General features: G+C 42.0%; 1 protein-coding gene across 1 annotated transcript in view; it reads left to right on the forward strand.

Annotated features, from left to right (window-relative positions):
• The first annotated feature begins 330 nt into the window (after positions 1 to 330).
• The window catches only part of LOC149436324 (moesin-like), a 26,945-nt gene continuing 12,785 nt past the window's right edge, over positions 331 to 14,490 (forward strand). Inside the window, exons 1-6 of the mRNA XM_089661724.1 lie at positions 331 to 410; positions 3,509 to 3,655; positions 7,031 to 7,127; positions 8,045 to 8,208; positions 10,883 to 11,013; positions 11,558 to 11,718. Of these exons, the coding sequence (XP_089517850.1) occupies positions 403 to 410; positions 3,509 to 3,655; positions 7,031 to 7,127; positions 8,045 to 8,208; positions 10,883 to 11,013; positions 11,558 to 11,718 (708 nt within the window). The 5' untranslated portion in view covers positions 331 to 402. The remainder of the gene's footprint in view (positions 411 to 3,508; positions 3,656 to 7,030; positions 7,128 to 8,044; positions 8,209 to 10,882; positions 11,014 to 11,557; positions 11,719 to 14,490) is intronic.

Consider the following 14,490-nt stretch of genomic DNA (forward strand, 5'->3'; position numbering starts at 1 on the left):
TCTTCCTTTCTCTTTCTCTTTCTTCCTCCTTTCTATAGCTCTTCCGTCAGTTATCAGATTTCTGGCAGGATCGGTTATTTTTTGAACAGATGCACCATAACACTTCCAATGGTAAATAGGAGGTGTTTATTGTTGGGTTTTAATTTCCTGCTAACAGTTTACTGGCCCCATCATATGAAAGGAGGAGGAGCCACGTGATCTGTTTGAGTGTTATGATGTACTGGAAGTCGCCCTTTTACAGGACCATGGTATAGGAATATATTTGTTATCCAGATGACCAGTTATGGTCGATGTCGCTCAATGTCACCTTTTGTGCTCGTTTCTAGAGTTCTGGAGCAGCATAAGCTCACCAAGGACCAATGGGAGGACAGGATTCACATTTGGCATGAAGAACACAGAGGCATGTTAAGGTAACAATATTGTACTTTTTTCAACATTTAATGTTTTAAATAAAATTAACATATATCGAGAACTGTATATCTCTTGACATGTCTGGTCCTCCGTGCCCCATATTTTAGTTTTGAAGTAACATACTGATCACCAGCTTGGTAGCAATGAGAAGCTGAGGGGTGCATTTTTATAAAAGTTTCAAAGGCCAGGTTGCCCAACATTCACCAAAAGTACTTTAAGACAAAATTGGTGGACATTCGTTGAACATTCAACTGGTGAAATTAGCTTTCCTTGGCATTTAGCAACATATGTTCTTCAGTAGGAGTAGAACTTTACTATAACATTCACCCTATTTGAAAATTAGTATGTTTCCTTTCCTGCATATTCACCCGTCATTCCCTCAACTTATTTGTAGATAGAAATTGCCTTGTTGTGCTATTGAATAATTGCGTTTTCTTGTGGAAGGACTCGTATCCACATAGCAAGTTGACAACACCCTGCATGATCTTCAGCATTGTGGGGGTACCTTGAGAGGGGTTCCCTCTCAAAAGCACCTGCATCCCGATGCGGATGGAAAACTAGGCTCCTTGTCATCCCTGGTGCCCATGAGGAAGTGTTGGTAAGGGTAGAGGCTTGGGTACCACCTACCTGCCCCATGTTGGGCAGGTGGAGCCACGATGGTGAAGGCAGGTGGTAAATACACCTGGAAGTATTTGAATGTTAAAAGTCCTTTTTTTGTTTTTTTTTTTTTTTGTTTTTTTTAGCATGGAAGTATTTTTAATACATTTTTACACTGAGTCCACTTAAGACTTCATAACATTTCCCAGCCTGGTGAAGGGACTCTGTTGACCCTGAAACACATTGGTAAAAAAAAAGCCCAAGTTTCTTTGATTCGTTCTACTGATTATTTTCCTTATATGGTCATGTAGAACAACCATCATGTTTTCGGGATCAACGATTGCTCTGGTTACCTGTTACATTAAATCAACATTTCTAAACCTTGATGAAGGGGAAGTGCAATGAACCCTGAAACGCATTGGTAAATCCCAAGTTGATTTGATTCCGTATAATGGTAACTTCCTCATAATGATTCCTTATATTATCACGTAGAACAACCATTGAGTTTTGGGGATCAAAGATTGCTCTGGTTAGCTGTTACTTTAAGTCCGCGTAAGCCTTTGTAACATTTCTAAACCTTGATGAAGGGCAAGTGCGTTGAACCCTAAAACACGTTGGTAAATCCCAAGTTGATTTGATTCCTTATATGATCATGTAGAACAGCCAACAAGTTTGGGGGATCATCAGTCTGTCTGATTACCTGTTACATTGAGTCCGCATAAGCCTTCATAACCATTCCTATCCCCAATGAAGAGGTGCACTGACCCCTGAAGCACATTGAAAAAAGTTGTCCACAGTTTCTTGTTGATTGGTAATATGTTCAAATAGAAGAGAGCAAGTTTTGGGTATCAACGATCTCTCTGGTTACTGGATACATTAAGTTCCATTTAAGCCTTCATAAGAATTCCAATCCTCTATGAAACGGGAGTTAAACTCCCCGAAACACATTGGTAAGAGTCCAAGTTGCTTTAATCACATTGAACTGCCAATGCATTTCAGGGGTCATGATGCTCATCTTTCTTTAGGGCTTAGGTGGACTCAATGTAGCAGGTAACCAGAGAGATGGTTGAGTCCCAGAATGCATTGGCTGTTCTATATGATCATATTACAAATCCATTATCTTTACTTGGACTCTTACAAATGCATTTGGAGGGACTTAATGTTCTTTCCTTCGGGGCTTGGACTTTCTATAAAGGCTTAGGTGGACTCAATGTAGCAGGTAACCAGAAGGAATTGATGACCCCCAAAAAGCATTGGCTGTTTAGGTGATCAGTTTACAAAGCAATAAAGCAACTTGGACTCTTACCTATTGCCTTTCGGAGATCAACACACTCGCCCTTCATCAGGGCTTGGAATAGTGGAGAGCTTAAGTAACTTGGACTGTTTGAAAAGAATTTTGGGGATCAATACCCCCCCCCTTTCCATTAGGGCTTAGACCTACTATAAAGGTGTAAGTGGAGCCTTAAGCCCTCAACAATTCCAGGGCACAGGATTGTTGAGGGCTTAAGCGGACTCGATGTAATAGGTAACAGAGAGATTGTTGACACCCCCCCCCCAATATAAAGATGCTTAGATTCTTTCCAAAGAACTTTGGGGATCAGTACCCCCCCCCCCCCCTGTTCCATTAGGGCTTAGACCTACTGTAAAGGCTTAAGTGGAGCCTTCAGCCCTCAACAATTCTAGTCCCAATTCCAGGGCTCAGGATTGTTGAGGGCTTAAGTGGACTCAGTGTAATAGGGAACAGAGAGATTGTTGACCCCCCCCCCCCCCCAAAACAGGTTGGATGTTCTAGATGATCATATTACAAATCGTTAAAGCAACTTGGACTCTTACCAAAGCATTTTGTGGCTTGTGTGGACTCAACGTAACCGGTAACCAGGGAAATCGTTGACTCTCGAAATGTGTTGAATGTTTGACATCATCCTATTATGAATCATCAAGGCGCCTTGGACTCCTACCGCTTGGCTTGGTGCTCCTTTCCTGTATTTATGCTTTTATTCTCATTTCGGGTATCCACCAAGGTAATCCATGTTTTCTGTCAACAGCTTTTCCAAAGCCAGTGAGCTAGTTTGAATCATTTACATTTTCCTCCTCATTGAATTGATCATTTCTGAAGTTTGAGCTCTTGGATATGTGTATTTGAAGCAGTAAAAACCTGAACTCGTCCTCAACCGCTCCATCCAAAACTCAAAAAGGAAAGGCTTTAGCTGGACAAACACTTTAACCCAAAATCCTGTGCCATGTTCCAGGTAGAAAAACAAGTTGGATTTCACGTTATTTTCAGTTCAACTAAGCCCCCAGAATAATTTAAGCCCTGATGAAGGGGCAGTAGGTTGACTCCTGAAATGTGTTGGTAAGAGAGTCCAAGACACTTTAATGATTCATAAGATAGGACGTCCAACGTGCTCAGTTTTGTTTTGTCTTCGATACCAATGTTTTTGTTTTGACCCATTCTTTGGTCCAATATGTGTTAACAATGGGGTACTGTTGTGTTGTGCAGAGAGGATGCAATCTTAGAATACCTGAAGATCGCTCAGGACCTGGAGATGTACGGAGTGAACTACTTTAGCATTAAGAATAAGAAGGGCTCAGAACTGTGGCTTGGAGTGGATGCCTTGGGGCTGAATATTTATGAACAGAATGACAGGTAATTATTACACAAGCACACACATTCCTGCCAAATTTTCCCACAATCCAATATTTATTAGTAACACAGCAGAAAACAAAGGTTACTACTAGATTGTTTCCTTCTGTGGAATTAAACTTTTCTAACCCCCCGGATACAAAGAAGGTTTTTTTTTTTTTTTTTTTGTCTGCTCTTCAAACCTGGCCATATAGAACCTTTTATTCTTTTTAATTTCCTTTTTCTTTTCTTTTTTTCTATTTTTCCTATTCTTCCTTTTCTCTCTTTTTTTTTTTTTTTTTTTTTCTATTTTCTTTTTTGTTTTCCTTTTTATCTTTTTCCATTTTCTTTCTTCATTTGGAGTCGAAGGTGATTTTTTTTAACATTTTTCACACATTAAAATCAGTATATTTTTTCATATAAATTACTTTTTTTTATTTCCTTTTTCTTTTATTTAATATTCTTTTTTTTTTTTCCACATATGTTGAACTTTTCTTTTTTTTTTTTCTTGTTTTTAGATTTTCTTATCCTTTTTCTTGTAGTCTTTTTCATTTACAATTTTTTTTTTTTAAATTCCTTTGTTCAGCGTCCGAAATGTATCAACTGAAAATAGTGTTATTGGCATTTTGCTGATCAAAAAAAAGGTGGTGATAATAGCCGCTGAAAACACGAATTTGCCGTGTTTTTTTTCCTGCAATTTTTGCCGTGAAATTACCACTTTTACGGTGCGTTTTTTTTTTTGTGACTAAAAAAAGCATCAACACGTATGCGTTTTTGCAGTGTTTTCAAGGCAATTCAGGCCTGGTTCACATCAATGCGATTTGCGTTTTTTGTCAGTTTTTGCAGTGCATTTTGCATTTTTTGCAGTGTTTTGTGATGCGTTTTGCAAATTTTTTGTTGCTGGACAGACTAAAAATGCAAAGTGCAAAAAACACTTGTGCATTCTTTATGTGGTTTCAATGCATTTTTGGCCTGGTTCACAGCAATGCAGTTTGCTTTTTTGCACGCGCGTTTTTGACTCGTTTTTTGAAGGATGTGTTTTGTGTTTTTTTTTTTTTTTTTTTCTTTTTGGCCAACTTGTTGCTGGGCAGATTAAAAACACAAAACACATCAAGAACATGGCAAACATGTGAAAACACACTACATGCATTTTCTGCAGGATCTCCATTGACGTTTACTGAACCAAAATCATAATGTTTTGTGTTGGAAAAAACTCCCAGACCCTTTCCAAAATGCAGCAGGTCAAAAAGCATAGATGTGAACTTGTCCATGTTAAATAGACTGTTTTTGCAAAAAGCCCTAAAAATAGCATTGGTGTGAACCAGGCCTCCATGAGGAGGTGCATTTTTTTTTTTTTTTTTACTTGCCAAATAAGCACCAAAAATGCGACAAGCACATTAAAGTGCTTCAAAAACTGCTCAGTCTGAAAGCAGCCTATTGGTTGATAGGTGCTAAAAATAAATTCATTTAAATTCATATTAATTAAAAAGTCAAATATATTTTTTATATTTGTCCATTTCAGTTTTCAGCCAAATGCATCCTGAATTTTCAGTTTCGGGCCTTGAATTTTCATTTCGGTGCACCATTTTTTTTTCTTCAATTTTCTTTTTTCTTCTTTCTCTATTTGGAGTCAAGGGTGACACTTTAACATTTTCACATGTTTAAAATAATTGTTTTGCACCAAAATTACTTTTATTTCCTTTTTCTTTATATATATATATTTTTTAATTTTCTTTTATTTATTTTTTCCGTCTGTGCTCATGGGGTAAGATTACATTTTTTTTTTCTGTCTCCAGATCAAATGTTATTCCTAAAAAATTGTGCTTCAGTAAATTATCACATTATGGCCACTAGATGGAGCTGACAGTCATAGTAAATGGGTGTTTATTTCCTAAGATCATTCGCTCCACCTAGTAGTCATAGTGTGATATTTTCCAGATTTCATGTATTTTCTGTTTCAATATTTTTATTGAAAATTGACATATTAACAGGTAAATAACAGTATTACTATGGGGCGGGGGGGGAATTGTCCCTTCTCACTGCTTGTAAAAACAATTCAGCACCTAATTGGCCAATAGGATTGCTTTTACATTAAAGCCGACCACCAGCTGAAAAAAAAAATATCACGATGATGCCTGTAGCTGCAGGCATCCACCCAGTATAACCACTCAAAGTCCAGCAACATTGCTGGTCCATGTTGGGCATATATGTAACAGCAGAGAACACAAGCATACAATGAATTGGGTCTGTAGATCAACATGACCACAATTCATTTTTTTTCTGTAATGCCCATGTCGAGGGTTAGGCCCAAAAGAGTTTTAAATTCAGGCACTAGTATAGTTCTGTTCATGAATAATATATTGATCCGTACAAACACTATACTAGTAATGGCGATGATCGGCGACCTATAGAGGGAGTATGATAGTGTGCGGGCAATGCTAGCTGACCCTGGCTGGGAGGGGAGCTTACTGACCCTGACGTTATTTGATGTCGCTATTGGCAGAAATACAGTGATTGCTGAAAAATTTTAAATACTGACACTGTACTAACAGCACTGGCTGGCTGATGGGGTGATCAAAGGGTTAATAAGGGGCGATCAAAGGGTTAAATGTGCTAATCTAACGTGGTGCTATTACTCTGTGCCGTGTTCACTTATCTCGCTGGACCGACCGGGGGGTGCAGGCACGTTCACACCCTGAAACAGGAAGCAACGCAAGATTGTCACTTTGCCAAGAGCTGCTGCTTGCCCAGTTGGCAAGTTTTTAAAAAATCTCAATATGGTATTTTTAATTTTATTTTTTTGCTTTTTTTTTTTTTTTTTTTTTTTTTTTAATACTTTTATCAAACAGTAGAATAGTACAAGATTACCATAGTGACTTTTTTTTGTTTTACATGTTTCAGGAGAAATAAAGATCATTTCTCCTGCAATGCAAGGCTTGCTGTCATGAACCTAACTCATTCATGAACTGGTTTTTGACAGCTCAAGAAAGTGAACTGCTGGAGCTGGTCACATGGTGCAGGGTGCTGCGATTGACCCCCGTGTATCATGTGACAGCTGTGGGCCAATCACAGCTCACTAGGACTAGAAGCAGAACTGTTATGAATGAGATTGATTTATAACAGCTCTGCTTAAATTGTGATCACATAGCGATCACATGATCACTGGTTCCTAATCTTAATTCTGGGAGGGAAGCGCCCCACTGTGTTGGTATAGCCAGAGCGACGTATGGGTACGTCTCTTTGCCTGTAGCTGCCGCCTGGCCACAGGACATTGCGGGCGGGAAGCAGTTAAGTCACTTGTTCATTTTATTTATTTATTTTTTACCTTGGAAACCAAAAATGTTCACATGGTTCATTCTTTTTTTTTTTTTTTTTACATTTTTTTTCTTCTGTTTCCAGATTGACACCTAAAATTGGATTCCCATGGAGTGAAATAAGAAACATTTCATTCAACGACAAGAAATTTGTCATCAAACCCATCGACAAGAAGGCACCAGTAAGTGTTTGTGACATGGCTTGTATACATTAAAGTAGAACTGGTACAGGGTTCAACAAATCCCAGGCATCAGTTCGCCACGGAAACCAGAAACAGTGTCCCGGCGCCTGGGTTTCAGCCAGCCCACACTGCCCGACGCTCCCCCAGTTAGAGCCCCCCGGAACACACCTTTCCCAGGCAAAGAACACCTGCGAACTCCCTGCATAGCCCCATGGGAGCCAGCCCCCTGGAGGACACTGAAGGCATACCCCCCCCATCACTATCCTTTCTCTCCACCTGGAGAGCCTATGGAGCACAGGATGTGGCCCCCTGCACCAGCCATACACACCACTCGTGTGGCCATGGCTCAGTGCTCAGAGGGTGGTCAGCCAAAGCATCATTGCCGCGTTCCACACGAACACAAGCCACAAACACATGGCTAAGTAAAATTAAACCTTAGAATGTATTAGGAAAAATACATAAATAAAAACCAAAAAGAATAAAAGAAAAACTCTCTGGACCTCTTAGGCTTGTGGTGCTTCAATCTACATTTTTCTTACATTACACTAGTAGATATGAAGACTTGAGAGATCCTCCGGTGTGTAGATGCTGCCTGTCCGTGAACCAGAACATTTACATCAACATGAATTCTTTAGAGTAGCAATACTACTGAGATAACACTATTGGTCCAGAGCTGTTTTTCCACTATCCTCATGTTAGCTTTGTGGAGCTCATCCTTTCTACGTTCTTCAATGTTTTGGTCAGTCTGCAGTATCTTTTCAAAGTTGTCTATTTCCATGTGATGGGTGGTTACGCCAGTAAGTTGACTGAGATTTGAAGAGAGCAGAATATGAGTTTTGAGGCTCGCCCCCGAATGTTGTTCTCACCTTGGCAGTGTCCAATTCTTCTTTTGGACATAACTCATGTTTTTGTTTCAGGACTTTGTGTTCTACGCTCCCCGATTACGCATCAACAAGAGAATCTTGGCGCTGTGCATGGGCAACCATGAGCTGTACATGCGCCGCAGGAAGCCGGACACCATTGAAGTGCAGCAAATGAAAGCTCAGGCAAGGGAAGAGAAACACCAGAAACAGATGGAGAGGTAACAGGAAGTTTCTAAATCTAGATTAAATCTTTAAAAGTGTTCTCTTTAAACAGAGTGGTACCAATTTCCTCACATATGTGGCCAGAACCACGGCGTCTCATTTTGGAGAATCCATGGTTACGCAAGAGACCTTCAGTGATAAGAGGGGTTTCTTAAAATGGTCCACCTTTTTGTTTAAAGTGGAGAACTTCTTGAAATTATAAAATCCCCATCATTTTGAAATGGCACCATCCCTTTCGTCATGGTCAAGCTTAGCTCTTGATGGCCAAACCTCGGCCCTGCAGCAGGGGAGGAGATCACATGCCCCATTGGACATCTGTAATAAATCTTAAAACAAACAGTGGTACCGATTTCATCACAGAAGTGACCAGAACCATGGGGTCTCATTTGAAGAATCTATGGTTGAAGCCCTTAAACAATAAGAGGGGTCTCTTAAAGGGACCCATTTTTTTTGTTTAAAGTGGAGAGCTGCTTGAAATGATAGGGTCCCTGTCTCCTTGCGATGACCCTTTGCCATGGTCAAGCTTAGTGGTTGGTGACCAAACCTGGGCACTGCAACTAGGGCGGGGATCACATGCCCCACTAGACATCTGTATTCTTAAAGGTATTTCTCTTTTTAAACAAAGAGTGGTGCAAATTTCCTTACACAAGTGACCAGAACCAGGGGCACTGCAACTAGGGCGGGGATCACATGCCCCACTAGACATCTGTATTCTTAAAGGTATTTCTCTTTTTAAACAAAGAGTGGTGCAAATTTCCTTACACAAGTGACCAGAACCAGGGAGTCTCCTTTTTGAAAATCCTTGGTTGCAGAAGGGATCTTCAACAATAAGAGGGGTCTCTTAAAGTGGTCCACTTTTTTTGTTTAAAGTGGAGAACCTGTTGTGACCTTGCGATTTCACAATCCCCTTTGTCATGATCAAGCTTATCAGTTGGTGGCCAAACCTCTGTACTGCAAAAGGAGAGGAGATCACATGCCACACTAGACCTCTATATTAAGTCTTAAAGATTTTCCCCTCTTTAAACAAACAATTGTGCTGATTTCCTCACATACGTAAACAGAACCATGGAGTCTCATTTTGGAGAATCCATGGTTGCACAAAAGACCTTCAGTAATAGGAGGGGTCTCTTAAAAGGGTCCACTTTAAAAGTGGAGAATTACTTGAAATGATAACATCCCCATAACCTTGAGATGACACCCTCCCTTTCATCGTGGTCAAGCTTTGTGATTGGTGGCCAAACCTGGAGTGCATCATGGGAGGAGGTCATATACCCCACTAGATATGAAAGCTTTGGATGTTTTGTAGTACACTGCTGATGTCTATGGAAATCCATGCTTGGTGTTGTACCATTTTTCCAAAGATTTGGGTGCCCATCTATAATAGAATCCTATCTGTTTATCCCGTATGTCCAAACCTTTTTAGTTTGAGGTGACGTGAGAGGTAATGTAACCCTGTTTGAAGATTGGACGCTTGGCGGGGATAAAAGGGGCCTTTACAGAGAAAAGACCTGTCCAGCCACTAATCCTCACTCTTGAAGTGCTATGATGGCTGAAATCCTTCTGGTTGTGTTTGATAGTCAACCCAATAGGAAGTTAGGAGCTCACTGGAATTCTAGCAGGTCAGCAGGTACCTTCATATGGTTGTAGCTTTTTTTTAGAGAGATAAAACACAGGGAAGCCTCCAATCTTCGCTCAACTGAAGATAAGCTGGTTGATGAATATTCAGTATCTGATAACCTCTAGATACCCAGTCCCCATCTGAGCTCTGTGGTGTCTTCTGCCAGCTGATATTTCACCACAGAAAACAATAGGGTGGCCAGTTGGTCTTACCACCATACTTATGTCTGGTCCAGGAGCCTTACCACCATGGGGGGACTGACAATGTGATGTGAGAATTAAAGCAACCCTGTCTGAAGACTGTAAGCTGGGGGGGAATAAAAGGGGCCTTCATGAAGAAAAGACCTGTTCAACCACCAAACCATGCTCTTGAAGTGCAATGATGGCTGAAAACCACCTGGTTGTTTTGGAATGTCAGTCCCCCACGGTGGTAAGACCCCTGGCCAGCCCAGTGTGAGGTGGCAAGACCAACTGGCTGCTCTTGTTTTCTGTAGTGATATATCAGCTGGCAGAAGACACTAAAGAGCTCAGATGGGGACCAGACATCTAGACGTCAGATACTGAATATTTTTCAACAGCCTTATTTTCAGCAGAGTGATGATTGCAAGCACGTGTGGCCTCCTATATCCCCAAAACTTGCACCTTCCCCAATGTTTTCTCTCTTCAAAAAAGTTACAAATGTAAAAACAATACCTGCGGATCTGTTAGAAGTCTAGTGAGCGCCTAACTTCCTATTGTGCTGACAACACCATGCCTCTGCCATAGTGAAATCCCAAGTAGTGTTGTCGGCTCTGTCTGTTGGACTCTAAAACTCTCCCCAACCCTGGCCCTCTCCACATGCATATATAGAATTATAACAATGCTGTTGCCACTCCCAAGAGCCCACCCACATCATGTAGGGAAACTGTTCTTGGGATATGTAGTTCTGGTGGCATGCTTAATTAATAGGAACATAAGTCCTTCAATCCATCTCTACTTTTCCAGTGGTCCCAGGAAGTTCTCCTCTACATTGATTGCTGATCGCTTTCTTATTGTTTCAACCTTCCTCCCCAGAGCCCTGCTGGAGAATGAGAAGAAGAAGAGGGAACTTGCCGAGAAAGAGAAGGAGAAGATTGAGCGTGAAAAGGAGGAACTGATGGAGAGGCTACGACAGATCGAGGAGCAGACCAGAAAAGCCCAAGAAGGTATCTGCTTTGATCACTTGGTCTGTTACCTCTGTATGCTGTATTCTTATTGACAATATGCTAAATGTTGCCCTGTGCTTAGTAGACTATAATGAGGTTTCTGCCGATCCAGTTCTGAGATTTACACAGCTCGGCCAAACAGCTCTGGCTGGAGAGGAGACTTGATTTTTGTTCTGCTGCAGTTCAGCCACACAAACAGGTCTTTCCCTTACCCCCAGTTTGTGATTTGACAGTAAGTGAGAAAGGGGGCATCCATTATCAAGTGTAGCATTAAAACCATCCATTTTATTGAAATACAATTGGCAACTCACTGGGTCTACCAGGTATCCCAGTCTACCGGGTGTGGAGGAGCATTCAACTCCCTCAGTGCAGTCAGTACAAAGGAAGTCCATAGCCCTGTGTAGGAGCACAATTGGGAGACAGGGACAAAGCATTGGCACTCTTTACCGGAGAAGGCCTGAGCAAGGACCTTCATGGCAGGATCACCAGGGATAGTTTTGATGAAAACTCCAGATCTGAAAAATGATTGTTTCCCATTGCCCAGAGTTGGAGGAGCAGACCCGGAAAGCCCTGGAGTTGGAGGAGGAAAGGAGAAGAGCACAGGACGACGCTGAAAGACTTGCAAGAGAACGGCTGGCCGCTGAGGAAGCCAAGGAGGCCCTTCTGAAACAGTCACAAGACCAGCAGAAGAATCAGGAGCACTTGGTAAGCTGAATCTTCACATGATTTTGAGGACCTAGTCACACTTGTGCATTGCAGCAAGGCATGGTAAAACCCGCAGGTTCCCGCGGGGTACCAGAACAGCTCTGCGTGTTGCAGTGCTAGCCATTGCATTGTAACTGTTCGGTTTCAAATGCCGCTTTATGCGTTCACATACCTCCATAGATCTTTAATATGGTTGCCTGCTGACTCACCACAATCCACAGATAGCTTAACTCTCCAATAAGACATGGGAGCTGAATCCAACACAATTGTACTTCCTTAGCTGGCCATACATGGATACCCGAATTTGACAGGTAACTGTTCTCGCTTCCGCTGCAATCGCCTAGGCAATCGGAAGCGGAAGTTGTCATCCTGCTTTCTCTCCACAAAGTCTTGTGGGACATGTGACAGGTCCCAGAAGATGACGGGGCCATTCAGGAAGCGCAGCACTACTCGCATATGAACAGTGGGCACCCGGCTGTGAAGCCGCAAACTGTCACAGCCAAGTGCCCACACTGAAGATGCCGGCGCCTGAAATACAGGACGGCCGGTGAAATGGGCTGCGGCGGGGCAACGCGGGATCGTGGGACAGGTGAGTGGCTGTTTTTTTAATAGTCACCACAATCCACAGACCGCTTAAATCGAATAAGACATGGGAGCTGAATCCAACACAATTGTACTTCCTTACCTGGCCATACATGGGTCAAAATTTGTCCGGTTCCTCCTGAACTGGCTGATTTTCGATCCATGTATGGCAATTCCTGTTCATGTAAAGTCGATGCCCCTTTATGCATTCACATACCTTCATAGATCTTAAGTATGATCAACTGCTTAACTCTCCAGTATGATATGGGAGTTGAATTAAACACCCTTTTTACCTCCTTAGCTGGCCATACATAGATCAAAATTCATCCAGCTCAGGAAAAACTGGGACAAATTTCAATCCATGTATGGCAGTTCCCATTCGCGAAAAGTCAATCTGTTGGTTGGCCTTTCATGAATATGCTTGTTGGAAAATCTCTGCTTGATCAGCACATGCAGCTAATGGTCCGAGGCGCTGAATATTCGCTGTCAGAATACAAAGACACAGTGTGGAGGATTTCCCCATCCACCTTGAATGTGTGGATGGGGAAATTCACTCATTCAAGGTGGATGGGGAAATCTGCTCCAGGTTTTTTTTTGTTTTTTTTTTTGTCCAGCTTACTGGCTGAATGATGTATGTCCAGCTTTAGAGTACATCACAAAGGATGTATTTCCAGTCTATTGAAGTGTATAAACTCCATGATCCTTACAGTGTAGTGCCTGATGAAGACTAGAAAAGGGGAGAGACTAACTGGGACTGTACCACCTAGCACTAAACAGAAGATGCAAACAGAAGGACCATACCAGTGCTAAAGTAAATAGTTCCTATGGCAGTAATCTACCACTAGATGTTAACATGCTGTGGAACAATAATAGCAATGCATAGCATTGGACAGAAACTTTTATTGCACTGTACAGTAGAGTGCAAAGCACGTACAAGTGTTATGGTGCAGTGCATTGCTAAAAATCCTTTTTTTAGGATTCTTTCTGAATGGGGCTGCCTTAACACAACACACATGCATTAACACACACCGGAGGGATTGGAAAAACACAAGGGCCTGAATTCCTAATCCAGCCCAATGATTAAGCCCTTTTTGGGGAGGAGCATGTCATTATGTAGGAGAGGTCCTGGCGGTGGGTGATGTCACAGTCTAGCTTGATAAGCTTGCAATAAAGCTTGTTGGATACCAAGGAAATGGGGGGAGTGTGGCCTTTTGTATCTGGATACTATGGGGAGGAACCGATCCCAGTAGGATGTCCAGTAAGACCACCTAGAGGGGTAAGAACTATGCTTGCTCTGGCCCAGTCATGCTGATTCAACTCCACAGGGCAGCGCCATCTAGCAGTGGAGAGGGCTTACTGCGGGTACCACTGAAGGTAATCCAACCAGAGCTGCGTTTTTAACCCCTTGCACACCGGACACTTTCACCCCCTTCCTGCCCAGGCCAATTTTCAGTTTTCAGCGCTCACACTTTGAATGACAATTGCGCGGTCATGCAACATTTTACCCATATGAAAAATCTTTTTTTTTTTCACTATTCTTTTTTTCAGAGCTTTCTTTTGGTGGTGTTTAATCGTCACTGGGGGTTTTATTTTTTTGCACTCTCAACAGAAAGAGCAAAAAAAAAAAAAGTTTTTCTTTGCTTCTATTATAAAATTATGTAGACAGGTAATTTTTCTCCTTAACTGATGTGCATTGATGAGGCTTCACTGGATAGGTAGCACTGATGGGCATCGATGAGGTGGCACTAGTGGGCATTGATGAGGCACTGATATGCAGAAATGATGGGCACTGACAGGTGGCACTGGCGGGAGACACTTGTGGGAACTGATCATCAGTGCAGTTGTCCTCTGTGACACTTGCCGGTTATCGGCAGTACTTTCCTCACGCTGTAACAGCGTGAGGAAAGTAGAGCCGATAACCAGCAACTGTATGTACCGGTGATCTGTGTCATTGGACACAGCTGATCATGTGGTAAAAGGCCGCTGTGATTGGCCTTTTACCTCATTATGTGATCAGCTATTTCCGTAGGACACAGCGCTGGGGGCATGCAGGAGGGCGCGTTCTGGGAGGACATCATATAACACCCTCCCAGAACTGGACAACCGCACTGTAGTTGTGATTCAGCTATAGCGTGGTTGGCAAGTGGTTCATTTTACCTTTCTCAGGGCATTTTGTAAAAAAAAAAAAAA

This window comes from Staurois parvus, unplaced genomic scaffold (assembly GCF_062004578.1).
Source record: "Staurois parvus isolate SC_StPar_1 unplaced genomic scaffold, SC_StPar_1.0 ptg001377l, whole genome shotgun sequence".
Taxonomy (NCBI): domain Eukaryota; kingdom Metazoa; phylum Chordata; class Amphibia; order Anura; family Ranidae; genus Staurois; species Staurois parvus.